Genomic DNA, 27,494 nt, shown 5'->3' with positions numbered 1-27,494 from the left:
GAAGAAGAAAGAAGAAGAAGAAGGAAGAAGAAGAAGAAGGAAGAAGAAGAAGAAGGAAGAGGAAGAAGAAAGAAGGAGAAGGAGAAGGAGAAGGAGAAGGAGAAGGAGGAGGAGGAGGAGGAGGAGGAGGAGGAGGAGAAGGAGAAGGAGAAGGAGAAGGAGAAGGAGAAGGAGAAGGAGAAGGAGAAGGAGAAGGAGAAGGAGAAGGAGAAGAAGTAGTAAACAAATAAAAAGAACACCTGACACAAATCAAAATTAAAACTTAAAATTTACAAATACAAACATAAATAAAACAAAGAAGCAAACAAAATACCACCCCCCCCACCCCACCCCCCACAAATGAAACCAAGTAATATGCTTGTTGAGAAAGAGGTTCTCAACATGCTTGTTTGCTTTCTATTTAGAAAACTCCCTTTTCTTTGCCTATGAAATTACACAGAAAACAGAGAGCCATTCTAAAGAGACAGTAATGACAGCATTTACATTGCAAAGAAGCTCAGAACTGCACCATTTCACTCTCAGTGATTCCCCTTCATCTCATTTTGGTTTGCATCTACTTACACTCAAGGCAGCTGGTCCTGGAGGTCCTGAATCTCCCTGGGTCAAAGAGAGAGTAAAGAAATCGGGAAGCTCTTTAGTGACACGCCTTGAACCTCAGGGCGTTTTAGAGTATATGCAGAAGACAATTAAGTGTGGTCATCACAATTGCTGTGCTGAGGGAAAGACTTGAGGGGAGCAACACTCATTAAGGGCACAGAGGTCACAGAGGGGGAAAAATAGGGGAGTGGGAGGAGGCAAATCTCTGCATAAATGAATCCCAGCTTAAAAAAAAAGGGCAGAAATCCTCCCAAATTTGCATCTGCTAAAGGCACAAGCTGCAGCTTGTGTGCACAAGGTGGCCACTGAAGCCAGTGTGACAGCTCACATATGTAAGGACATCTGACTGCCTCAAGTCCTCACAGAATTAGGTGCTTGTGGTAGGAATCTTGCTGGTGAGAGCTGGAGGCTCAGTTCGTGGGAGCAAGTCACAGCAGCCAGGAATTCTCCATTTGAGACTCCTGCTCTAGAATTCCTTTCCAGCTTTGCTGTGATCAGGAGGACCTTGTGTCCCACGTTAGGCTTTGTCTGGGTTCATATTCAAGCCTTGAGCTACACAAGTGGCAGCAGTGGGTGCCTGTCACACTTAGTTAAGTCAATGTGTTCAGTACTGAAGGGATATGCACACACATGGACAGACAACTTGAAAGATTGAACAGAAATACCTTCTCTCCTTTAGGGCCAGCCATACCAGGAATGCCAGGGTCACCTCTTGGACCCTAAACAAAGAAGAAAAATACATATTTGTTAGAGTGGGTCCAGAGGAGGCCATGAAGATGATCAGAGGGCTGGAGAACCTCCTCTATGGGGATGGGCTGGGAGAGTTGGAGCTGGTCAGCCTGGAGAAGAGAAGGCTCCAGGGAGACAGAGCAGATTTCCAGTACCTGAAGGGAGTCTACAAGAAAGATGGGGAGGGACTTTGTACAAGGGCTTGGAGTGACAGGATGAGAGGGAATAGAATGAAGAAGGGAGATTTAGGCTGGAGATTAGGAAGGAATTCTTTACGGTGAGGATGGTGAGACACTGGAACAAGTTGCCCAGGGAGGTTGTGGATGTGGAGGTGTCCGTGACCAGGTTGGACAAGGCCTTGTAGAAGGTGTCCTTGTCCTGGTGTAGTGGAAGGTGTCCTTGCTCATGGCCAAGGGCTTGGAACTAGATGATCTTTAAGTTCTCTTCCAACTCAAACCATTCTGTGATACAGTTCCATGGTATTGCCATCTGTGGAAAGTGCTGGACAAAACCCTACAGTGCTATAAATCACGTCTGAACTCATGAATCATGAGTATCATGAGATACTCCACAAGCAGGACTAAACCATAACGAAGATACTCCACAAGCAGGACTGAACCATAATGAAGATACTCCACAAGCAGGACTGAACAATAATGAAGATACTCCACAAACAGGACTAAATCATAATGAAGATACTCCACAAGCAGGACTAAACTGTAATGAAGATGGTCCACAAGCAGGACTGAATCATGGTGAGATACTGCACAAGCCATCATATTGGATGTTAGGAAGAAGTTGTTCCCTATGAGGATGGTGAGACACTGGCACAGGCTGCCCAGGGAGGTGGTGGAAGCCCTATCCCTGGAGGTTTTTGAAGGCAGGCTGGATGTGGATGTGGCTGTGAGCAACCTGCTGTAGTGTGAGGTGTCCTTGGCCAGGGCAGGGGAGTTGTAAGTAGATGAACCTTAAGGTTCCCTTCCAACCCTAACAGTTCCATGATTCTGTGATGAGTACTCCACAAGCAGGACTGAACCATGGTGAGATACTCCACAAGCAGGCCACCATCCTTATTATGATGATGGAAGTTAAGTAGGTTGAGGACAGAAAAGATTCACCTACATCTGAATTTGGGTTTACTGGTTCACTAACCCCATTTCTTCCCAGCCCCCCCCCCCCCCCTCATTTTTTTGGCCCTTGCAAACTCTCCTCCTCAGTTTGCAGGAATTGGAAAGATGGAGACAACTGGCAAGCAAATGCTAAGTAACATCTGTGCCTTGGTGGGGACAGAAAGATGAAATCAGTGAGTGCTCTAAATACTGCATATTTGTGCAACTTCACTTCCTGCTACAATGACATTAATTCACCATCTGGAAGGAGCATCATTTACAACTATATGAGCATTTAAGTGCCCACTTTGGATTCAATTTGTGGTGGTTGTAAAACCCCCCCTGATTTAGCTCTGATTTGTCCTTTATTAAGCTTGCCAAATATGTATTAGTTAAACCAGAAGGAGTTTTTGCTGTTTGAACTTTAAAACTGTAATAGGCAGATGGAGTCAGAAACCAAGCCAAAAAACTTGCTTGCTTTTTACAGATTATTTACTATTACCTCCAGCTATTACATGTTATTTTTTCACCTCCTTCTGAAAGACTTCATAAACCACAACCACTCCACGTCCCCCTGCTAATGTTGGACGTAAGGAGGAAGTTCTTCCCAATGAGGCTGTGCTCCAAAGACCTGTAGTGATAGGGCCAGGGGCAATAGTGTGGAGTGGAGTGGAGTGGAGTGAAGTGGAATGGAATAGGATAGGATAGGATAGGATAGGATAGGATAGGATAGGATAGGATAGGATAGGATAGGATAGGATAGGATAGGATAGGATAGGATAGGATAGGATAGGATAGGATAGGATTAACCGGGTTGGAAAAGACCTTTGAGATCATTGAGTACAACCTATCACCCAACACCATCTAATCAACTAAACCATGGCACCAAGCACCCCATCCAATCTCTTCCTAAACACCTTCAGTGATGGTGACTCCACCACCTCCCTGGGCAGCACATTCCAATGGCCAATCTCTCTTTCTGGGAAGAACTTCTTCCTAACATCCAGCCTAAACCTCCCCTGGTGCAGCTTGAGACTGTGTCCTCTTGTTCTGGTGCTGCTTGCCTGGGAGAAGAGACCAACCCCCACCTGGCTACAATCTCCCTTCAGGGAGTTGTAGACAGTGAGAAGGTCTCCCCTGAGCCTCCTCTTCTCCAGGTTAAACACTCCCAAGTGCCTCAGCCTCTCCTCACAGGGCTGTGCTCCAGACTCTTCCCCAGTTTTGTTGCTCTTCTCTGGACACCTTCCAGCAACTCAACATCTTTCCTAAACTGAGGGGCCCACAACTGGACACAGGACTCAAGCTGTGGCCTAACCAGTGCTGAGTACAGGGCACAATGACTTCCCTGCTCCTCCTGGCCACACTATTCCTGATAAGGCTAGTGGCTCCAAACTAGAGAAGAGGAGATTGAGATTGGCTGTTAGGAAGAAGTTCTGCACCATGATGTTGGTGGAACACTGCAACAGGTTGCCCAGGGAGATGGTTGGGGCCCCATCCCTGGAGATATTCAAGGTGAGGCTTGACAGCGCTCCAGGCATCCTCATCTAATTGAGGATGCCCCTGTTGACAGCAGAGGAGGTTGGACTGGATGAACTTTGGAGGTCTCTTCCAAGTCAGACCATTCTAGGATTCTATGATCATCACCCTCCTTCATTCTGGTCTTCAGCCACCCATGACCAATGCAGACAGCTGGTTGGTAAATTGGTGGTGATGTCTAAAATGTCTCCCCACACTGGGCTTGTGTTTTGGCTGTGACCATAAACCATGAGGGAACCCTCTTGGTCCTCATCTACACTCTTGAGTCTTTTGTTCTATGTTCTCTTCCCTACCCTACTGGAGGTGGCTAGGTGCAAACCAGTGATTGGCTGTGTGGTACTTTGCTGCTGGCTGGGTGGCTTTAAAGCATGAGACCAGCAAAAAGGAGAGAAGAGGAACAGAACTTGCCCTGTGAGGAGAGGCTGAGAGCCCTGGGGTTGGTTAGCCTGGAGAAGAGAAGACTGAGAGGGGATTTGATAAATGTTTATAAACATCTGAGGCCTGGGGGTCAAGAGGGAAGGGACAAGCTCTGCTCAGTTGTACCCTGTGATATGACAAGGGGCAATGGATATAAACTACAGCACAGGAGGTTCCATCTCAACAGGAGGAGGAACTTCTTCACTGTGAGGGTCACAGAGCCCTGGAACAGGTTGCCCAGAGAGGTTGTGGAGTCTCCTTCTCTGGAGACTTTCCAACCCTGTCTGGATGTGTTCCTGTGCTACCTGTGCTGGATTCTCTGGCCCTGCTCTGGCAAGGGGGGTGGACTTGATGATCTCCAGAGGTCCCTTCCAACCCCTAACATCCTGTGAACAGGGGATTTACAGCTTGCTACTTGTGCTGAAAAAGCACATCCCGTATGCCTGCAGTGTCTGAGGAGCTACACTATGAAGGAAACCTGTCCCCTAGGGTATCATCTAGCCTGCCCATCAAACAACAGCAATGACTTAAACCTTGTAGACAACTCTGTGAGCACTTCCAAATAACCTACAGGGCTTGTATGAAAAGGGAAGAGTGTGTTGGTGCCTGCACAGGATGCATAAAGCACTGTGCAGTTTAAAGGAAATCAGCTTTTCTTGCAGACTCCTCTGTTGCTTTTAACCTTGACACTGGGATGTTCAGCTGGGCTTAAAAGACACACAAGGGATTTGTAAGGGTTTAATGAGCAGATACCTCTCTAGCTGAGAGTGACTAGCTGCCAGTCCTGGTGATAAAAGCCTCTGCAGCTCATAAAGGAAGACCTGAATGACAGGCCAGGGAAGTTTGAGCAAGACTTTCAGCAGTAGACTGACAATGAGCTGATGTGGGAGCAAACATAGATGCCTAAACATATCTAGGGTAAGAAAAGGAAACCTACTGGGAAACTTCTACATGGCTGCCAGTTTGTAAGGCTTACAGAACAGTAGGGCTTGGGAAGGACCTCCAGAGATCATCCAGTCCAAAAATTCCCTGCTAAAGCAGTGTCACCTAGAGCAGGTTGCACAGGAAAGCATCCAGGGCAGTTTTGAAAGTCTCCAGAGAAGACTCCACAGCCCCTCTGGGCAGCCTGCTCCAGGGCTTTGGCACCCTCAAAGCCAAGAGGTTTTTCCTCCAGTTCAAGTGAAGCCTCCTGTGTTCTTGTTTGCTCCCACTGCCCCTTGTCCTATCACTGGCCAGCACTGGAAAGAGCCCAGTCCCACCCCCCTTTAGATATCATCATCTTTGCGGCCCTCCATTGGACTCTTTCAACTGGACTGAGAGATTTTCCTATGGACTGGAGACCAGAGGGACAAAAGCCATGGAGAGGCAGGGTTCTGCTTAACAGCTTGGTAAAGAGAGGCTACTGAGATGAAGAGACAGCTGTACAGCACACCACAAACCTCCCCAGACAGAAGGCAGGTCCACAGCCTTTTCCCAGCTGCCACCAATTACTGGCTTATCCACAGCTGGGAAGAAGCATCTGAGAACCTCATTAACCTCTTGCCCTGAGACAAAATGTTTGCCGTAAGAAAATACATGAATTTGATCAGAGAAGTCTGAAAAGAAAGGAAAAAGGAGTTCCCAAATAACTGAATTGTTAGTTTGGCATCAAATTATCAATAAGAAAACTCTGGAGCTGAGGAACATTGGGAAAATTCAGAGTTCCATCCAAGGAAAACATCATTCTGGTGCCCTAATGCTTTGCTTGATGAATTCTGACCTAAGGGGCCCTGGCAAGTTCACAGAGGCCTGAGAAAGCTGTGCCACGCACTTTCTCCAACAGCAGCCTGAAAAACTAAGTTAAAACAGCAGCTTCTGAGTCACAGGTTCAGCGTGGTTCAGGTCAGTAGGAGGCGGAAGGGACCTCTGAAGACCTTCTAGTCCAACCCCCATCCTTGAACAACTTCACCCAGAGTAAATCACACATGGTCCAGGTGGGTTTGGAATGCCTCCAGAGAAGTAGAAGAGGCGACTCCACAACCCCCTGCTCCAGGGCTCTGCCACCCCCAAAGTCAGGAATTTTTTCCTTACATTTGCATGGAACTTCCTGTGTTCCAGCTTGTGTCCTGTCGCTGGGCACCACTGAAAGGGGCTGGATCTATCCTCCTGACACTTGTCCTTTGGCTATTGATCAGCACTAATGAGATCCCCTCTCATCTCCTCTCCTCCAGGCTGAACAGCTCCAGCTCTCTCAGCCTTTCCTTTCCTTTCCACTCCCCTCATCATCTTTGTGGCTCCCTGCCGGATGCTCTCCATTAGCCTCTTGTCCTTCTTAACAGCCCAAGAGTGGACACAGTACTCATCACGGCAGAGCAAAGGGGAAGAAGAACCTCCCTGGACCTGCTGGTCACACTCTTCTTAGTTCATCCCAGGTTGCCATTGGTCTTCTTGGCCACAAGGGCACATTACTGGCTTATGGTTAGTCTGTTTTCCACAAGGACTCCCAGGTCCCTTTCCCTGGAGCTGCTCCCCAGCAGGCCAGCCCCCAGCCTGTGTCCATAGGAGGGCCACAAAGATGATCAGAGGGTTAGAGCACCTCTCCTATGAAGACAGGTTGAAAGAATTGAGGCTGTTCAGCCTGGACCAGAGAAGCCTCCAGGGAGGCAGGATGTGGTTGAGGCCCCATCCCTGGAGACATTCAAGATCAGACTCAATGCAGCCCTGAGCAGCCTGGTCTAGTAGGAGGTGTCCCTGCTGAGTGCAGGGGGATTGGACAGGATGACCTTTGAGTGTCCTTTCCAACCTGATGCCATCTGTGAATCTGTAATTCAGAGAATCTTTTCAAGGTTCCAAACAATGCACTGGTTTCCAGTTTATGTCTCATGATCTTCTGAATGTTGCCATTGCTCTTTTCCCATTTCTGCTGTAAAACTTCAAACTGCTGCACTACCAGAATTTTCTGGATCCTGATCAGTGTCTGCTGTCTCATCATACTTCTGTCCCAAACAGAATCCTCACACTCTAGATGTAATTAAATGCCATTATCAACATTATATTTCCAAGCAATAGTATCCTTGAGGACCATCTTCAAGTCCAAATATTACCTAACTCTACTAAGGCTGGTGCTAAACCATGTCTCTCAGTGCCACATTTCTGCCTCTTTGAAACGACTCTAGGGATGGAAGGATTCAACCAACTCCATGAGGAGCCTGTTCCAGTGTTTGAGAACCCCCTCAGCCAAGGAGTTTCTTCTCATCTCCAACCTAAACCTCCCATGCTGCAACCTGAGGCCATTTCTTCTCATCCTATCAGGGAAAAGAGACCAGCACCACCAGGCTCAGGGAGTTGTAGAGAGCCAGAAGGTCTCTTCTCAGCCTCTTTTTCTCCACACTAATCCCCCCTCCCCTAGCTCCCTCAACTGCTCCTCACCAGCCCTGTTCTCCAGACCCTTCCCCAGCTTCATTGCCCTGATAAATCCATGAGCAAGAGGGAGCTGCCACCACTTAGTAGAGAAGGAGTAAGTGGAATCACATTTACTAGGGACAAGAGGACACAGTCTCAAGCTGTGCAAGGGGAAGTTTAGGCTTGAGGTGAGGAGAAAGTTCTTCACTGAGAGAGCTGTTAGCCATTGGAATGTGCTGCCCAGGGAGGTGGTGGAGTTCAAGAGGGGATTGGATGTGGCACTTGGTGCCATGGTTTAGTCATGAGGTCTGTGGCGACAGGTTGGACTTGATGATCTTTGAGGTCTCCTCCAACCTTGGTGATTCTATGATTCTGTGAAGAGACCAACACTGTGCTTGCTCCAACCTCCTTTCAGGTAGCTGTAGAGAGCAACAAGGTCTCCCCTCAGGAGCTCTTCCTCCACAGAAAATCAAAGGGATCTTTGTATTGAAAAATTGTCCTTATTCTATATGGGATAGGAGTGGAATGGGGAAGAAACTGCATTCATCAGGATTTCCTTCAGACACCACTGTGTCTGTGAGGCTCCACTTGCTAGAGTGATACAAATGACAGCATTGCTAATGTTAGGTTAAAACAAGAGAGGGGGACAAAAAGGGTTAAATAAGCTAAAATAGTCTCAAGGGATAAACCAGAGATACTACTCAAACAGTTTGGCTGCTCCTCTTATGCAGGGCAATACCTGCTCACAGATGGAACCCAAGCACATAGCACAGGAGGACAACATAAGTAATGCATTAAGCTATTTATGGACTGCAGCAGTAAATATATTAAGTTATTTATAACTGCTCCTTAAGAAGCTGCTAACAATGGTAACCACACAACTGGTATTTATAGTAAGCATTCATGTTGTCAGATGGATATTGAATAATGTCCCAGGCTGGGACATGGCATTGTAGAGCTTGGCTCATATTCCTGGAGTGATAAACAGGGAGATGTGTACAGCAGTTAAATATATTTCCAGTTCCTGCATCCAGACCTGGTTGTCAATGAGATTATCTGACCCAGGCAGCACGACCATAGAATCACAGAATGCATCAAGTTGGAAGGGACCTTCAAAGGTCATCTTGTGCAACCACCCTGCACTGAGTCATTCATAGATTCATAGAATGGTTTGGGTTGGAAGGGACCTTAAAGATCATTCAGTTCCAGCCCCCCTGCCATAGACATGGACACCTTCCACTACCCCAGGCTGCTCAGAACCTCATCCCACCTGGCCTTGAACACCTCCAGGGAGGGGGGAATCCACAACCTCCCTGGGAAACCTGTTCCAGTGTCTCACCACCCTCATGGGGAAGAATTTCTTTCTAATCTCCAGTCTCAGTCTCCCCTCTAACATGCTTAAACAGATCAGGTTGTTCAGGGCCCCATCAAGTTGCATTTTGAATGTCTCCAGGCATGGAGCCTTCACCACCTCTCTGGGCTCAGCAAGGGATGAGGGAAGCAAACTTCTTAGGTATGTCTCTGTCATCCCAGAAAGCCTCATCTCCAAATCAGGTCTGCCTTCCCTCACTGTAAAGATTTTCTTCCTACTCTCCAGTCTCAATCATCCCTCTTCCAGCTCAAAGCCATTGCCCCTCGTCCTATCCCAACAAGCCTTCCAAATCAGGTCTGGCTTCCCCTCCATCCTGCTGCTTTGTTCTAGCCAGAACCTTTTGTACACTTAATTCCACACAAGCAGTACCAGCCAGCAAAGCTGTTCTGTGAGCAGCTCCTTTCCTGATTTTGACCAGCATCCATTGTGATATTGTTCTACCATTTGTGCAGGACAAAATGCTCTGTCATCATTTTCAACTCCTTTGCTTGTGACTCCAGAAACCCTCAGTCCACCAGGCAGAGACAACAGCTGCCAGCAGCTGCCAGCAGCAGCAGCAGCTTTAAGTGTTTTGAGGCTTGCTTTCTGCAGCCCTGCAGATGACAGCCCCAGCAGCAGATGAACTTCATCATTTCAGAACTATCAGGTGGTGCATTTCCGTACGCGGCATGGGCGGGAGAGACACTGATAGCAAGCGAGAGTCACTGATACATGGCCCTTTACATTTAAACTCCATGATTGGCATCTCCAGGCACAGGGATAACTGAATGCAAAGCATTTTGCAGGAGGGCTGCTAACAAGGAATTACATGGGGAGGGGGGTGGGGGGTTAAATAACATCGTGGTGCAACTTTACTTCCAAGGCGTTTTCATGGCAGCTCCTAGGAGGAGACCCCTACCATTTCTTGAACACATTGCAACAGTTCAGCAAATACTTCCAAAGAGAAAGGTTCAATCTTCCTTTCACAGTGTCACTATGTCAGATATGTTCTAGAGTTCACCAGATACTTGGTATACCTTACTCTTCCTAAAAGCTTTCTGGAACAGGATCCCATGCAGTAAAGGAGATCGTGTAAGACCAACACAGAAATGTCCCCAGGGCTATGGAAAGAAGCACAGATGTGTTTTTTCCATGCTGTCAGCATTTATGTATGCATGGCAGGAGGATACAGTTCACCTTTACAGACAGGCAGGCTACAAGAGGATACCTCTTGGAATCAGTGCAGAGTGTATGTGCATTTCTCAGGAAAGGGCCCTCCCCAGAAGAAGGGCTGGAGGGCTGGGCAGGAGCACCCCACACCCTCCCCTAAACACCCTGCAAAGCAGCCCCTGCTCCCTGGGTGCAACACAGGGACGTCCCCCACCATGCAGACCTCACCTCCTGGGAGATCCAATCTCCTGAGAACCAGACCCAGCTCAAAGAGCTCAGCAATTCTCTGAGCAAAATCTTGCTTCAAGCTTCCTATCTAGAGATCCAGTGAAATTCACCACAGCCAGACTTCACACCCTCCAGAGAACAGGAATAGATCACAGCCCCAGAGCCTGACTGTAACCAGTTATATCACATCAACAAAGCTGGGGAGGGTCTGGAGCACAGCCCTGTGAGGAGAGGCTGAGGGAGCTGGGGTTGCTTAGCCTGGGGAAGAGGAGGCTCAGGGGAGACCTTCTTGCTGTCTACAGCTACCTGAAAGGAGGTTGTAGCCAGGTGGGGGTTGGTCTGCCTGCTTCTCCCAGGCAGCCAGCACCAGAACAAGAGGACACAGTCTCAAGCTGTGCCAGGGGAGGTTTAGGCTGGATGTCAGGAAGAAGTTCTTCCCAGCAAGAGAGATTGTCCATTGGAATGTGCTGCCCAGAGAGGTGGTGGAGTCCCCATCCCTGGAGGTGTTTAGGAAGAGCCTGGATGAGGCCCTTGGTGCCATGGTTTAGTTGATTAGATGGTGTTGGGTGATAGGTTGGACTTGATGATCTCAAAGGACTTTTCCAACCTGGTTAATTCAATTCTATTCTATTCTACCCCTTAGGGCTGCTCCCTTCTTCTCTGCTCCAGTTAACCCTTTTCAGATGGAGGACACCCACTCTTGGTCCAAAATAGCATTAAATTATAATAAACTAAAGAAAGAAAAAGGAGACAATATTTTTATGTTGGGTGTGGAGAGAAAGCCTGATGGAATAAAAACTATCATCATTATGTAGCCTCTTTACATTCTCAGTAGATCCAGCTACTGAAATGTGTCAAGTGCTCAACCTTTGACACTTTTGGTAAAGTGGCTTAAAAGAAGGGGGGTGGGGGGTGGGGAAAGGCTTTGCTGAATGTTTTTCCAAACGCTCTATCTGGAATACCTGCCCCAATGCATGCCATTGCCCACACAATTTGGACAGGGAGATTCAGATCCCTCTGGTGATTATTTGATATTGGAGGGCCAACAGTATCCTGCATTAAAAGAGAAGCTCAGGTTGACCCATAGCTAGGTCAAGGGGGAAAGAGAATCATAGAATTGTTGGGGTTGGAAGGGACCTCAAGGATCATTCAGTTCCAACCCCCTGCCATAGGCAGGGACACCTCACACTAGAGCAGGTTGCTCACAGCCACATCCAGCCTGGCCTCCAAAACCTCCAGGCATGAGGTTTCCACCCCCTTCCTGGGCAACCTGTGCCAGTGTCTCACCACCCTCATGGGGAAGAACTTCATCTTAACATCCAATCTGAAGCTACCTATTTCTACTTTTGTTCCATTCCTCCCAGTCCTATCACTCCCTGACACCCTAAAAAGTCCCTCTCCAGCTTTCTTGTAGCCTCCTTCAGATACTGCAAGGCCACAATTAGCTCTCCTTAGAGCCTTCTCTTCTCCAGACTTAACAACCCCAACTCCCTCAGTCTATCCTCATAGCAGAGTAGCTCCAGCCCTCTGCTCATCCTCCTGGCCCTTCTCTGGACACCTTCCAGCACCTCCAGATCCTTCCTGTACCAGGGGCTCCAGAACTGCACACAGTGCTCCAGGTGGGGTCTCACCAGAGCAGAGCAGAGGGAGAGAATCACCTCCCTTGACCTGCTGGCTATGCTTCTCTTGATGCAGCCCAGGAGGAAAGGGCTGAATAGGAGGAGGGAGCTAAAGTAAACTGATGGCTTGGTTTGTTGTTATTCTTGTTGTGGTAATAAAATAATAAAATGAATAATAATAAAAGTAAAACTGGTAATGATAATAATGATAAAGGTTGATAGTAATTTAAATTCCAGGCACTCAATTCAAGTTCCAAACCCACAATTTAACTTTCAAGCCCACAAATTCAATTCCAGCCCCTCAACTTAAACTTGTAACCCACAATTTTAATGCCAGACCCACAATTTAAATTCCAAACCTTGACATTGGACTTGATGATCCTGGAGGCCTTTTCCAACCCAAATGATGCTCTGATCCTGTCTGGTGAATGTGAACTTTCCAGGCACACACATTTCTCCATCCACCACCACTCTCCTTCCATGCATTCTGAACTTCATTGCTTAACCATTCCTCCAGAAGTTTGCAACCTGAGTTATTAGCATTCAGTTTACCTCTCTTCCATGAGTGCCTTCTGGTCCTGGTTCTCCTTTCTCTCCTTTTTCCCCCTAAAAGAATGAACATTGATATTATTAGATATCAAGACAACCCCATGACACCTTTTAACAGGAAAGGATAGTTGAAGAGAAGGCTCTGAGGTGACCTAATTGTGGCCTTCCAGTATCTAAAGGGGGCTACAAGAAGGCTGGGGAGGGACTTCTTAGGATATCAGGTAGTGATAGAACTAGGGGGAATGGAATGAAGCTGGAGGTGGGGAGATTCAGGCTGGAGGTGAGGAGGAAGTTCTTCCCCATGAGAGTGGTGAAGCCCTGGAATGGGTTGTCCAGGGAGGTGGTTGAGGCCCTGTCCCTGGAGGTGTTTAAGCCCAGGCTGGATGAGGCTCTGTCCAGCCTGATCTAGTGTGGGGTGTCCCTGCCCATGGCAGGAGGGTTGGAACTAGCTGATCCTTGTGGTCGCTTCCAACCCTGACTGATACTATGATACTAAGATCCTGGTTTGCTCTGCAGACACATTGCTGGCTGGACAAGCAAGCCCATTTCTTCCATTCCAACAGAAATTCTTTCTAATTAAATGCCTCTGAAAGACATCTGAGAGCTGCAGTCCTCCGTACTCATCACAGAAAAAAATATCCTTGGTTCTCACAGTGCTCCAAGAATATGGTGGTGGAACAAGGCACCAGGGCACTAGGGACCAGTTTTTCCTTGTGAAAAATCTTACCACTGGGAGAAGAATCACAGAATTGTCAGGGTTGGAAGGGACCTCAAGGGTCATCCAGTTCCAACCCCCCTGCCATAGGCAGGGACACCTCACACTACAGCAGGTTGCTCACAGCCACATCCAGCCTGGCCTTCAAAACCTCCAGGCATGAGGCTTCCACCACCTCCCTGGGCAACCTGTGCCAGTGTCTCACCACACTTATGGGGAACAACTTCTTCCCTACATCCAACCTGCATCTACCCATTTCTAGTTTTGTTCCATTCCCCCCCAGTCCTATCCCTCCCTGACACCCTACAAAGTCCCTCCCCAGCTTTCTTGTAGCCCTCTGCAGATACTGGAAGGCCACAATGAGGTCACCTCAGAGCCTTCTCTTCTCCAGACTGAACAGCCCCAACTCCTTCAGTCTGTCCTCACAGGAGAGGTGCTCCAGCCCTCTGATCATCCTCGTGGCCCTTCTCTGGACACCTTCCAGCACGTCCATATCTGTTCCAGTCTCTGAGAACCCTTTCAGCCAAGAAGTTTCTTCTAATCTCCAATCTAAACCTCTCCCGTGGTGCAACTTGAGGCCATTCCCTCTCCTCTTATCCTTTGTTACTAGGGAGAAGTGACCAACCCCCACCTGGCTCCAGCCTCCTCTCAGGGAGCTGTAGAGAGCAATGAGGTCTCCCCTCAGCCTCCTCTTCTCCGCACTAAACACCCCCAGGTCCTTCAGCTGCTCCTCACCAGCCCTGCTCTCCAGACCCTTACCCAGCTTTGTTGCCCTTCTCTGGACCTGCTCCAGCCCCTCATTGTCTTTCATGTAGTGTGGGCCCCAAAACTGAGGCCATTACTCACCAGTACTAGGTATTATAAGCATAATGTAAGGAAGGAGGTCTTTCTGAACCAACAAGAACAAACACCTCCATAACTGCATCTCTGTCACTAGACTGAACTTAAAAATCACAGAAGCAACTAAATTCTGATAAAAGCATGGGGCCTCTCAAGTCCAAGCTCTTCATATTAACCATAGACACCACACAACCCTCTACTGAATTTCCATCATCTCCAGGGGACTGCATTTGTCTGAGCAGAACTTATTTATCAGGTCAGCATCACCCTCATAATTTTGTTAGGTAAATGCTATTGAACTGAGATCCTTCAGCTAATTCCATTTGTGACACATCCTTGGTTCAGAGCTATTCATCCAGTGGCAATGACAGAGGGCATTGCATCTAATAATTGGGTTTGCAAAATGAGTTTGTGTGAGCTTGCACAAACAACTGAAGCCTGTTAACAAAGCAGCTGCAGCAAACTGTGATTTTAATCATCCCATGCAGATGATGGCTTCACTGGCTCACAGGATCACAGAATGCTGGGGGCTGGAAGAGACCTCTGGAGATCATCTTGTCCAAACTCCCCACCCCAGCCACCACAAGAGCAGATTCACCTAGAGCAGATTGCAGAAGGTTTTGAAAGCCTGCAGAGAAGGAGACTCCACAACCTCTCTGGGCAGCCTGCTCCAGTGCTCTACCACCTTCAAAGCAGATTTTCCTTTATCACAGAATCACAGAACTTTAGGGGTTGGAAAGGATCTCAAAAGATCATCCAGTCACAGAACCCAGAATCAACCAGGTTGGAAGAGACCTCAGAAATTATCGAGTCCAACCTATTACCTAACACCTCCTGACAACTAAACCATGGCTCCAAGTGCCACATCCAAGCCTTTTTTGAACACCTCCAGGGATTGTGACTCCACCACCTCCCTGGGCAGCACATTCCAATGGTTAACAACTCTCTCTGGGAAGATCTGTCTCCTCACCTCCAGCCTAAACCTCCCCTGGCACAGCTTGAGACTGTGTCCTCTTGTTCTGGTGCTGCTTGCCTGGGAGAAGAGATCAACCCCCACCTGGCTACAACCTCCCTTCAGGTAGTTGTAGAGAGCAATAAGGTCTCCCCTGAGCCTCCTCTTCTCCAGGCTAAACAATCCCAGCTCCCTCAGCCTCTCCTCACAGGGCTGTGCTCCTTTCTGCCTTTGTGGAGCACATTGTGCTGCATAATTGACACTTTCAAATCCAGCCAATTTGCAGAACCACCAAAGCCAATCTGCAGTGCAGAGGAGGCTGCTAATAAGCAGCTCTGTGGCTTACCTCATAAATTAACAAAACAAAAAAAACAAGAGAGGGGGAAAAAAAAAGTGTTAATGTCCTTTTATATCTAACATTGCAGCCTGCTTACACAATATTCAGATGAAACAAAGACTATTTAGTGCAAAAACAGGAGGCCAAAGCTGTGGAAGTGCTGTGCCTTGTTTATTAGTTGACTCAAACTAATGCAAATATAACACTGGACTGTTTGTGTTTCTCTGGATCATAGAATCACAGAATTGTCAGGGTTGGAAGGGACCTCAAGGATCAGCCAGTTCCAACCCCCCTGCCATGGCCAGGGACACCTTATACTACAGCAGTTTGCTCACAGCCACGTCCACCCTGGCCATAAAAACCTCCAGGGATGAGGCTTCCACCACCTGCCTGGGTAACCTGTGCCAGTGTCTCACCACCCTCATGGGGAACAACTTCTTCCTAACACCCAATTCTGCTTCCAGTTACCCCAAGGGAATGAGTTGATGTTCCAGCATCACTGCTGGGAGGACATCAGACTGTTGTGTGTGATGGAGGATGCACTGAATTCACAGTAGGCTTTGGGTTGGAAGGGACCCTCGAATGTCATCTTGTCCAGCCCCCCTGTAAAGGCATGCCCAACTAGACAGGTTGCTCAGGGCCACATCAAGTGTGGCCTTGAGTGTCTCCAGGGATGGAGCCTCACCCACATCCCTGGGCAACATGTTCCAGTATCTCACCACTCTCATTGTGCAGAACTTCCTCCTAATGTCCAACCTAAATTTCCCCTGTTCCAGTTTTGAACCACTGCCCCTCTAGAAGCCCTTCTACACAGTCCCTGCCCAGCCTTCTGGTAGGTCTCCTTCAGATATTGAAATGCAGCTCTAAGGTCTCCCCTGAGCCTTCTTTTCTCCAGGCTGATCAGCCCAAACTCTCTCAGCCTATCTTCATAACTCCAGCCCTCTGATCACCTTCATGGCCCTCCTCTGGATCTGCTCCAGCAGGTCCAAGTCCCTCCCATGTTAAGGACTCCAGAGCAGGACACAGTACTCCAGGTGAGGTCTCCCCAGAGCAGTGGGGTAGGATCCCCTCTCTACAACTCCTGCCACGCTGCTTTGGATTCAACCCAGGCTGCCACTGGCCTTCAGGGCTGCAAGTGTCCACTGCTGGCTCCTCTCCAGCGTCTCATCCACCAGCACCCCCAAGCCCTTTCCTGCAGGGCTGCTCTCCACTTAATCATGCCCCAGCCTGGGATGGTACTGAGCAATAACACTCTTCAGTTAGATTATTGATTAGTGACAACACTCTTTAATGTGATTGGAGCCAGGGCTACATGCATGATCAGAGCAGCAGCCTTCAACTCACTGGTCCACTTTAAGCCTGCCACATTTTCCTTGCATATTTTATCCTCCTTATTATAACAGCAAAGTAATCAATTTGGAAATAAAATCCCTTCTCCTAAAAGGGTAAAGTTTTGTTGGTTTGGGGTTTTTGGGGGTGTTTTTTTAGGTTGTTTTCAGCCTTGCCCTGCTAATGATACTGATGAGGAATTCCTGATATCCTTGGCTCCAAGCTGGAATAGCCTGCAATGCATGCAAGCTGTCGAGTGTCACTAACTTGCTGTGGCTAACTAATGAGTTTTGACCTCTGAAACTCCTCGCAGCTCATTAAGATAGTTAGGGGTTGGTGCTGCTTTTAAATATTCTGCCTTTTGCTCTTCTGCCTCAGCAGAATGCTCCCCAGCTTCTTGTCAAGTGCACCTGGCTCAAAGTCATGCTGATTGATTTTTTTCCTTAAAAGGAACCCAACCAACCAAATAAAAACAAAATGAAACAACAGAAAGACTTACAAAAATCACACACACAAAAAAAAAAACATCCAACCAAGCACAAACAAAAAAAACCCCACCCAAAACAAATAAATCAACCAACCCCCCAAACCCAACCCTATAGCCCTTTCTGGTTTTACAGAGATCTGGGGTTATGAATGGAACGGAGTGGAGTGGAGTGGAGTGGAGTGGAGTGGAGTGGAGTGGAGTGGAGTGGAGTGGAGTGGAGTGGAGTGGAGTGGAGTGGAGTGGAAGAGAAGAGAAGAGAAGAGAAGAGAAGAGAAGAGAAGAGAAGAGAAGAGAAGAGAAGAGAAGAGAAGAGAAGAGAAGAGAAGAGAAGAGAAGAGAAGAGAAGAGAAGAGAAGAGAAGAGAAGAGAAGAGAAGAGAAGAGAAGAGAAGAGAAGAGAAGAGAAGAGAAGAGAAGAGAAGAGACCTTTCAGATCATTGAGTCCAACCTATCACCCAACACCATCTAATCAACTAAACCATGGCACCAAGCACCCCATCCAGTCTCTGCCTAAACACCTCCAGTGATGGTGACTCCACCACCTCCCCAGGCAGCATATTCCAATGGCCAATCTCTCTTTCTATGAAGAACTTCTTCCTAACATGCAGCCTAAACTTCCCCTGGCACAGCTTGAGACTGTGTCCTCTTGTTCTGGTGCTGCTTGCCTGGGAGAAGAGACCAACCCCCACCTGGCTACAACCTCCCTTCAGGGAGTTGTGGAGATCAAGAAGGTCTCCCCTGAGCCTCCTCTTCTCCAGGCTAAGCAACCCCAGCTCCCTCAGCCTCTCCTCACAGGGCTGTGCTCCAGACCCCTCCCCAGCTTTCTTGCCCTTCTCTGGACACCTTCCAGCAACTCAACATCTTTCCTAACCTGAGGGGCCCCGAACTGGACACAGGACTCAAGGAGTGGTCTAACCAGTGCGGAGTACAGGGCAGGGCAGAATGACTTCCCTGCTCCTGCTGGCCACACTACCACATCCCAGCAACATTCTTCTTGACTGAGCTGTAGCTCTTCTGCAGAGCATGGGAAATGGCAATACCCAGGGTGAATTGCCTCAGGGCTGCTGAGTCACTAAACTATTTCAAAGGAGTTGAAATTAAGCAAGACTTGTGATGATATCTTAGTTCAGGCTGAGAGGAACTATGCAAGGAAAGAAGAGTCAGGTCAGAAGCCTCCAAACAGGCTACAACCCTGTGACACCTAAGACTATCATTATGACTAACATATAAGACTGTTATTGTTGACCTCTCCCTGGAAGTGTTCAAGGCCAGGTTGGACAGGGCCTTCAGCAACCTGGTCATGTGGAAGGTGTCCCTGCCCATGGTGGTGGGGAATTAGATGACCTTTAAGGTCCCTTTCAATGCAAATCATTCTATTTTTAGTTGGAAAAGACCTTTAGGAGGCCTTGAGCAACCTGATGTAGTGGAAGGTGTCCCTGCCCTTGGTGGGGGTATTGGAACTAGTTGACCTTTAAGGTCCCTTCCAATGCAAACCGTTCTATGGTTCTATGATCACTGGGATCTTCCCTTAATGCTTCACTTAGACTGAGCAATACTGTAGATGGTCCTCCTGGCTAACTACCACTTAGTGTCGTGCATCCAGCTTCCAAGCATGCTCTGAGCATTCTAAGCCTGAGAGGCTATATAAAGGCAAGCTGCTCCCTCAACTGAGTCCAAAACCCTAGGCACAGAATGATCTGAAGCCAGGCCAGCCCATGGCTCCAAAACTGCACTGATGAGTCTCCTCTCCCTGACAGCAGGAATGAGGCTGCCATCCATTTTTATTCTTTGTAGAAAAACCTTAAAATACAAAATGCTGTTGATCAACCAGGACAGCAACCAGAGGAAAATCAAGTCCAATAAATGCTACAGCATGGTCCCCTCCAAAGGGAGAGGTCAAATGTAGAGATAACAAGTGACAAATAATCCCTGGAGCACTACTGCAGTAAAGGATCTGGGGATCATCATGGATCACACAGTGGGTGGAATTCTGTAACTCACAGAATAGCAGGGAATGGAAGGAACCTCCAGACATCATCTAGTCCACCCCCCCAATAAAGAAGGTTCACCTACAGTAGGTTGCACCTGTCCAGGTGGGGCTTGAATGACTCCAGAGAAGGAGACTCCACAACCTCTCTGGGCAGCCTGACCGAGTGCTCTGTCACCTTCAAGGAAGTTTCTCTTTGAGTTCAGGTGAAACCTCCTGTGTCCTAGTTTGTTCCCACTGCCCCTTTTTCCCATCTCTCCTCACATTGAAGTGAAATCTTCCATCTTCAGGTTGTGAACTCTTTGTTTCTTGTCTTATTAGTGTGCACCACCATAAAGAGCTTGCCCCCCTCTCCTTGACACCCACGCCTCAGGTATTGATGGACACTGCTGAGATGCCCTCTCAGTCTTCTCTACAACAGGAGTAAGAAATAATCTTGCATCTGCCCATCAACAGATTCAAACCATTGAATAAGGAAAGCTCTGGTGTTTACTGAGCAGATGATTGTTCCATTTCTTGAGTAAATAGAAGAAATGGGTTTGACTTGCAGGAGCTACAACTGTTTAAAGCTCTCTCTGTCTTCCAGGGGGGAGCTTTCTGTTTGGGCTGCCTTGGTGTTAGTGTTGAATGAAGACCTTTTTTTTTCCCCCTGTAGGAGGAATAAAGCAGTTTCTTTTCAAGGCTGGGCTCCTAAGGCAACAATCTGTTCTTGTCAGGAGCTGACAAGCAGTATTGCTTCCGTGGTATCTTTTAGGCACTCCTGGGTTTGGCAGGCTCTTGTTATTGTTATTTAGACTCCAAGTGATGTTCTGCAGATGGTGGAAGCAGCGTCAGGGTTGTGCGCAAGCTGATGGATTGCTGCATCCCTTCTGCCCAGGCTGCACCTCTAGTTTCTAGTTCTATAGGTTTACAGAATACAGAATTAACCAGGTTGGAAAAGACCTCAGAGATCATCAAGTCCAATCTATCACCCAACACCATCTAATCAACTAAAACATGGCACCAAATGCCTCATCCAGGCTCTTTTTAAACACCTCCAGTGATGGTGACTCCACCACCTCCCTGGGCAGCACATTCCAATGGCCAAGCTCTCTTTCTGGGGAGAATTTCTTCCTCACCTCCAGCCTAAACCTCCCCTGGCACAGCTTGAGACTGTGTTCTCTTGTTCTGGTGCTGGTTGCCTGGGAGAAGAGACCAACCCCCACCTGGCTACAACCTCCCTTCAGGTAGTTGTAGAGAGCAAGAAGGTCTCCCCTGAGCCTTCTCTTCTCCAGGCTAACAACCCCAGCTCTCTCAGCCTCTCCTCACAGGGTTGTGCTCCAGACCCCTCCCCAGCCTCATTGCCCTTCTCTGGACACATTCCAGCAACTCAAAATTCTGCCACATGACAACCAAAAGAGAAATGCAGAATTGTTTTGGTTGGGAAAAACCTCTAAGATCATTGAATCCAACCATCAACCCTGACACCACCATGGCAACTAAACCATGTCCCCAAGTGCCATGACCACAGATTTCTTGAACACCTCCAGGAATGGTGTCTCTAGCACCTCCCTGGGCAGCCTGTCCCAATGCCTCTATCCATAAAGCATTTTTTTTCTGATACCCCAGCAGCAAACAGTGCAGCACAACAGAAGAGAATCTATGGAGCAAATCATAAAGTGGTTAAAGTTGAAAGGGCTTGAGATCATCAGGTCCAACCCCTCCTGTCAAAGCAGGTTCACCTAGGGCAGGTCACACTGGAACTCACCCAGGGGTGTTTTAGAAGTCTCCAAAGAAAGAGACTCCACAACCTCCCTGGGCAGCCTGCTCCAGGGCTCTGCCACCCTCCCAGTAAAGAAGTTCTTCCTCATGTTGAGGTGGAACGATTCAAAGTACTAAGTTCACACTAAGCACTTTGATGGAGCTATTCCAAACATATCTTGGAGAAGTATTAATCTGTTTTCATGAACTCAAGAGGTGTTAGCATTTGCAGCAGCTTAGGCTTGTTCCTGGAATACATCTTTCAATTTAGCTTCATCCAAAAGGGATTCTGCTGTTCTTCTTCAGCCCACAGACTCATCTGTATAGGAGTGCAGCACCTTCTGGTCATCAAAATAACTCTGTTCTTCTAGAATACCTCTTTTTGATGAATGTAGCCAGCAGTCTGGAGAAGCAGAATCTGCTGGATGTCACCCAGAAAACAGAGGCTTTTTTTAGTCAGAACAGTTCCTTGGTTTCTTTTCTTACCAGGCATCCCACAAGCAGCTGCAATAGCAGTGCACAGGATGCTGGGGATAGGAAGAAGCAGTGGCAAAGGAGGAGTTAGAGGGGGAAGACTGTTAGAATCATAGAATCATAGGATCAATAAGGTTGGAAAAGACCTCAGAGATCATCAAGTCCAACCTGTCACCACAGACCTCATGACTACTAAACCATGGCTCCAAGTGCCATATCCAATCCCCTCTTGAACACCTCCAGGGATGGGGACTCCACCACCTCCCTGGGCAGCACATTTTAACGGCTAACAACTCTCTCTGGGAAGAACTTTCTCCTCACCTCCAGCCTAAACTTCCCCTGGTGCAGCTTGAGACTGTGTCCTCTTGTTCTGGTGCTGGTTGCCTGGGAGAAGAGACCAGCCCCCACCTGGCTACAACCTCCCTTCAGGGACTTGTAGAGAGCAAGAAAGTCTCCCCTGAGCCTCCTCCTCTCCAGGCTAAGCAACCCCAGCTCCCTCAGCCTCTCCCCACAGGGCTGTGGTCAAGGCCTCTCTCCAGCCTTGTTGCCCTTCTCTGGACACATTCAAGAGTCTCAATCTCAAGTTGTTTAGTGGAGATACAAAAGAAGTGCTCTGGAGACTTACATACATTTAAACAGCTATGGTCAGAAAATCATAGAACTGTTTTGGTGGGAAAAGATCTCTAGCTTCATCAAATCCATTGATTGACCACCATGGCCATTAAATCATATCCCAAAGTTCCATGCCCACACATTTTTTGAACACCTATAGAGATGGTTTCTCCCCCACCTCCCTGGGCAGCCTGTTACTGACTTATAAGTGCAGTCAAATGGGAGAGCTTGGGCACACCAGAAATCATGGTTTGGCTCAGAAGGAAGGGGCCTCAAGGATCATCCAGTTCCAACCTCCTGCCATGGGCAGGGACACCTCACACTAGACCTGAACACCTGAGCCTGACCTTGAACACCTCCAGGGAAGGGACATCCACAGCTTAGAGCAGAATCACAGAATGCATTGGATTGAAAGGGAGTCTCAAAAGTCATCTTGTCCAACTGCTTTACAGTGAGCAGGGACATCTCCAACTGAAATATTGGTTTCCTTTCCACATGAGTACTGAGGTGCTCCACTCTGGCTTCTGAATTGCTCTCAGTCTCTTCTATCTCAGAATTTTACATAGATAGGATGATCAGAGGGCTGGAGCACCTTTCCTATGAGGGTAGACTGAAGGAGTTGGGGCTGTTCAGTCTGGAGAAGAGAAGGCTCCGAGGAGACCTTCTTGTGGCCTTCCAGTGTCTGAAGGAGGCTATAAGAAAGCTGGGGAGGGACTTTTTAGGATGTCAGGTAGTAATAGGACTGGGGGGAATGGAAAAAAACAACCCAGAAATTAATAGATTCAGATTGGATGTTAGGAAGAAGTTTTTCCCTATGAGGGTGGTGAGACACTGGCACAGATTGCCCAGGGAGGGGGTGGAAGCCTCATCCCTGGAGGTTTTAAAGGCCAGGTTGGATGTGGCTGTGAGCAACCTGCTGTAGTGTGAGGTGTCCCTGCCCATGGCAGGGGGGTTGGAACTGGCTGATCCTTGAGGTCCCTTCCAACCCTAACAATTCTATGATTCTGTGTCAGCCATTATTCTTGTTCTCCACAGTTAGTCCACTCATGGTCCACGTCCATCTCTACCTTATCTCCTGTACACAGCTGATGTGTGCAGAAGGATGCTTGGAATCATGCCATGGAAAGCAGTCTTTGCACTGAGAAAGGATGATGCTATGCTCCCTACCACTGCCAGTGGATATTTCTTTGCTCCTCTGGAATATCTTTTCAGATGCTAAATGTGCAGCACTCTTTATATGTAGAAATTGTTGCATTCACTTTAAGTTAATTACAGTTTCTCCAAATTACCATTCCAAAGGTTTCACAGCCTTAGCTGTTCCAAACTAGAACATCTTCTCTAGGCATCCACTGCTCTAACAGTGCCCACTCAGCCCTATCTGGATGCATCTTCAGAGACATCTCCAGGGTGACACAGAAGTAACCATTAATGGAAGTAGTACATCCAAAGGACCTGGCACTCAGCTCCTGCCACTAAACCCACTAATGAAGCTGCAATGCTTCTGATTCCCCCACACAGCTCATTAGGAACAAGCTTGGCTCTTTTCTGCACAGCACCACATCTAATTTCTTGCCCAGATCTCCACATTTCAAGAGTGAGATCTCGAGGCCACGCTCAAAGCTAAAGAGAGGGTGGAAAAGTAACTTTCCATCTTAGGAGACATCAGGAAGGCAGAGAATGAAACAAAGAACTTTTCTGTGGTGTTATATATATACTGAAGTTCTTGCTTCTACCATCTGTAAACACTGCAACAGAACTCAAAGACCTCCCAAGGCGGTTAGTAAGGACCAACAGACACAGAACAGTTTTCTTTGTAGGAGATATTAAGTAAGCTTCTATGCTGCAATTTGGAAGAGACAGCTCAGGAATGCCTGATAGAATCTTACTGATTCTTGACTGACACTGAAAAGGAGAACAGGAATCTTCCAGCAGAAGAAGCAGAGGCCACCAAATGAAATTAAGAGGAAGCAGGTTCCAAATAAACAAGAGGAAGTGGTTCTTCCACCCCCAAGATAAGCAGCACAGTTCCTCACCACAGGATACTGCAGGTGCTCAAAGTTTGCAGGGATTCAAGGGAAAACCTTGCTCACTAATGGGAAAGAAACCTATTGAAGGACTAAATGCACTGAATACACATCTGGCTGAGATTGCAGTCTCAAATGATTGGAGGCTGGAAGAGCACATGAGGAGAAGCAGTGCACTTGCTTGCTCCCTCCTTATGCTTTTCCCCAGGCACCACTTCAGGCTAGCATTAGAAGCCAGATGCTGAGCCTGATGAACCTTTAATCTGACCAAGTGGCTATGTGCAAGTAAATTAAAGAGTGATACAGCCTGGGACCTGCAACTTGGTCATCTATATTATTAAACTGATAGACCCCAGCTGTGAAAGTCTCCTCCAGACGTCTCACAGAGTTTAATTAGCATTTCCTCATCTAATTCCCAGGCACAGTTTGACACTTAGCGTAGGTTGGAGATTATTCCCACCAGGTAGTTTGAATTAAGCCTACTTCAAAGGGCAAAAGAGTTAAGCAGTATGAAGATGGCCAGATAAAGCCAAATACCACACAACTTCAGGATCAAGCCCTCATAATCATCAGCAAGATTGCAGATGACACCAAGCTGAGCGGTGCTGTCAATATGCTAGAGGGGCAGGAGGTCATCCAAAAGGACCTGGATGAGCTGGAGAGGTAGGACCAGGTGAACCTCACGAGGTTCAACAAGGTGAATCAGGGTCCTCCAACCAGGTCAGAACATTAGCAATACAGGCTGGGGGATGAGGTTGTAGAAAGCAGCTCTGTGGAAAAGGACTTGGGAGTTCTGATGGATGAGAAGCTATACATGAGCCAACAGTGTGAACTTGCAGCCCAGAAGACCAATGGCAGGGACACCTTCCACTACCCAGGCTGCTCAAGGTCTCATTCAGTCTGGCCTTGAACACCTCCAGGGAGAAGGCATCCACAACCTCCCTGGGCAACATGTTCCAGTGTCTCACCACCCTCACTGCGAAGAATTTCTTCCTAATCTCCAGCCTAAATCTGCCCTGTTCCAGCTTCAACCCATTCTCCCTCATCCTGTCACTACAACCTGTCTCTCTCTGGCTTTCTTGTAGCCCCTTTCAGGTACTGGAAGGCTGCTCTAAGATTTCCCTGGAGCCTTCTTTTCTCCAGGCTGAGCTTTCTAGTAGAATCTACAGGAGGCAAACAGAAGTGCTGGAGTAATACACAGGAGCTTCTCTTAGCTGTCACTTTTATTTATGTTTAATTATAAAGCTTAGAGTTCCATCATTATCTTCTACCCATGGGTAATAGCTTCTATTTTTCAAGTAGATCAGATGTTTTCTCAGTCCTTGAGCTGTCTTGCATGGTCTAGTTTCATCTCTGAGATTTATGGTACAGACACACAAATATTAGAAGGACCAGAGGATGACTAACCTCAGCCAGAATCACAGAATCATAGAATCACCCAGGCTGGAAAAGACCTCAGAGATCATCAAGTCTAACCTATTACCTAATACCTAACACTTCCTGACAACTATACCATGGCTCCAAGTGCCACATCCAAGCCTTTCTTGAATACCTCCAGGGATGGTGACTCCACCACCTCCCTGGGCAGCACATTCCAAGGGCCAATTACTCTTTCTGGGAAGAATTTCTTCTTAACATGCAGCCTAAACCTCCCCTGGCACATCTTGAGACTGTGTCCTCTTGTTCTGGTGCTGGTTGCCTGGGAGAACAGACCAAGCCCCACCTGGCTACAACCTCCCTTCAGGGAGTTGTAGAGAGCAAGAAGGTCTCCCCTGAGCCTCCTCTTCTCCAGGCTAAGCAACCCCAGCTCCCTCAGCCTCTCCTCACAGGGCTGTGCTCCAGACCCCTCCCCAGCTTTGTTGCCCTTCTCTGGACACCTTCAAGTGTCTCAATGTCCCTCTTAAATGGCACAGACACCAAAATATTAGAAGGATCAGATGATGACTAGCCTCAACTAGCATCTTGGAGAGGAGTTTCCCTCTTAACTTGCTGAGGCTTATTAAAGAGAAGCAAAGCATAGTGAAGACTGAAATAAAGGCCCACAGCTGGGGACAGGCTGGAAGCTGACAGCCTGGTGTGTTCAGAGGGGACGGGAGATAGGCAGAGGAGGCTTTTATTAGGTGTGATGGGGGGTGAAGCAGAAAACGCTGACCCTCCAGGAAATCTTCTTGACACTAAGATCTATTAGGACTTTGCTGCTAAAGGAAATAGAGGAAGCCTTATTTCCTGGGATAATTCAAACCCTGCTTCACAAACCAGTAAATATATACACAAAGAACATCCTGCATTTGGAAGAGAGTGGAGCAGGTGACACTGTTTTTTGGTCTCCATTTAGGCTGGACAGGCCCCAGCCTTTCTGTCTTCTTGTGTGTATACACAGGCAGAAGCACAACCAAAACATAAACCCCCTAAAGATAAGGTGAAGCTTTGGAAGTAATGAATGAGTTTCAGTAGAGTTTTACTCTGAATTTTTCCCCTTGCTCAAATGCAGGCAACTCTTTTGGTTTTTAATTGACATCATTTTACTGAGAGATATCCACCCAAAAAAATGTACAGTAAAATAAGCAGTTGACCCAGGATCAAGTGTTTACAACTGCACCTGGGCACACACAGGGTGTCAGGGAGTGATAGGACTGGGGGGAATGGAACAAAAGTAGAAATGGGTAGATTCAGATTGGATGTTAGGAAGTAGTTCTGCCCCATGAGGGTGGTGAGACACTGGCACAGGTTGCCCAGGGAGGTGGTGGAAGCCTCAGGGCTGGAAGTTTTGAAGGCCAGGCTGGATGTGGCTCAGAAAGCTTTATCAGCCCTGGAACAGGCTGCTCAGGGAGGTGGTGGAGTCACTATCCCTGGAGGTGTTCACTAGAAGTGTGGACATGGCACTTCAGGACGTGATTTAGGGGGCATGGTGGTCTTAGGTTGAAGGTTGGACTCAAGGATCGTGAGAGGTCTTTTCCAGGTGAAACAATTCTATAGAATGGAATGGAATGGAATGGAATGGAATGGAATGGAATGGAATGGAATGGAATGGAATGGAATGGAATGGGATGGAATAGAATAGAATAGAATAGAATAGAATAGAATAGAATAGAATAGAATAGAATAGAATAGAATTAACCAGGTTGGAAGAGACCTTCAAGATCATTGCATCCAACCTATCAATGATTCTATAACTTTTATTTAGGCCCAAAAATAGCTAAAAATGCAAGGCAAGGTGTAAAAGATAATGCAAATGCATTGTAATCAAGTTGCTAAGGGCACAGATACAAAGCATCTTACTCCAGATGGAAAACCTTTAGGTCTGAGCTGCAG

The 27,494-nt window shown here is 47.6% G+C and overlaps 1 protein-coding gene across 1 annotated transcript in view; it reads right to left on the bottom strand.

Annotated features, from left to right (window-relative positions):
- Nucleotides 1–27,494, bottom strand: part of COL19A1 (collagen type XIX alpha 1 chain) — a 226,365-nt gene that overhangs the window by 109,666 nt on the left and 89,205 nt on the right. The window contains exons 13-15 of the mRNA XM_068153439.1: nucleotides 12,690–12,743; nucleotides 1,263–1,316; nucleotides 562–597 (exon numbers count right to left, since the gene is read on the bottom strand). Of these exons, the coding sequence (XP_068009540.1) occupies nucleotides 562–597; nucleotides 1,263–1,316; nucleotides 12,690–12,743 (144 nt within the window). The remainder of the gene's footprint in view (nucleotides 1–561; nucleotides 598–1,262; nucleotides 1,317–12,689; nucleotides 12,744–27,494) is intronic.

The sequence above is a fragment of the Melanerpes formicivorus genome, unplaced genomic scaffold (genome assembly GCF_026170545.1).
Source record: "Melanerpes formicivorus ecotype bairdi unplaced genomic scaffold, bMelFor1.0.p_v2 SCAF_26, whole genome shotgun sequence".
NCBI lineage: Eukaryota > Metazoa > Chordata > Aves > Piciformes > Picidae > Melanerpes > Melanerpes formicivorus.
This window is presented reverse-complemented; position numbering and strand designations above follow the sequence as displayed.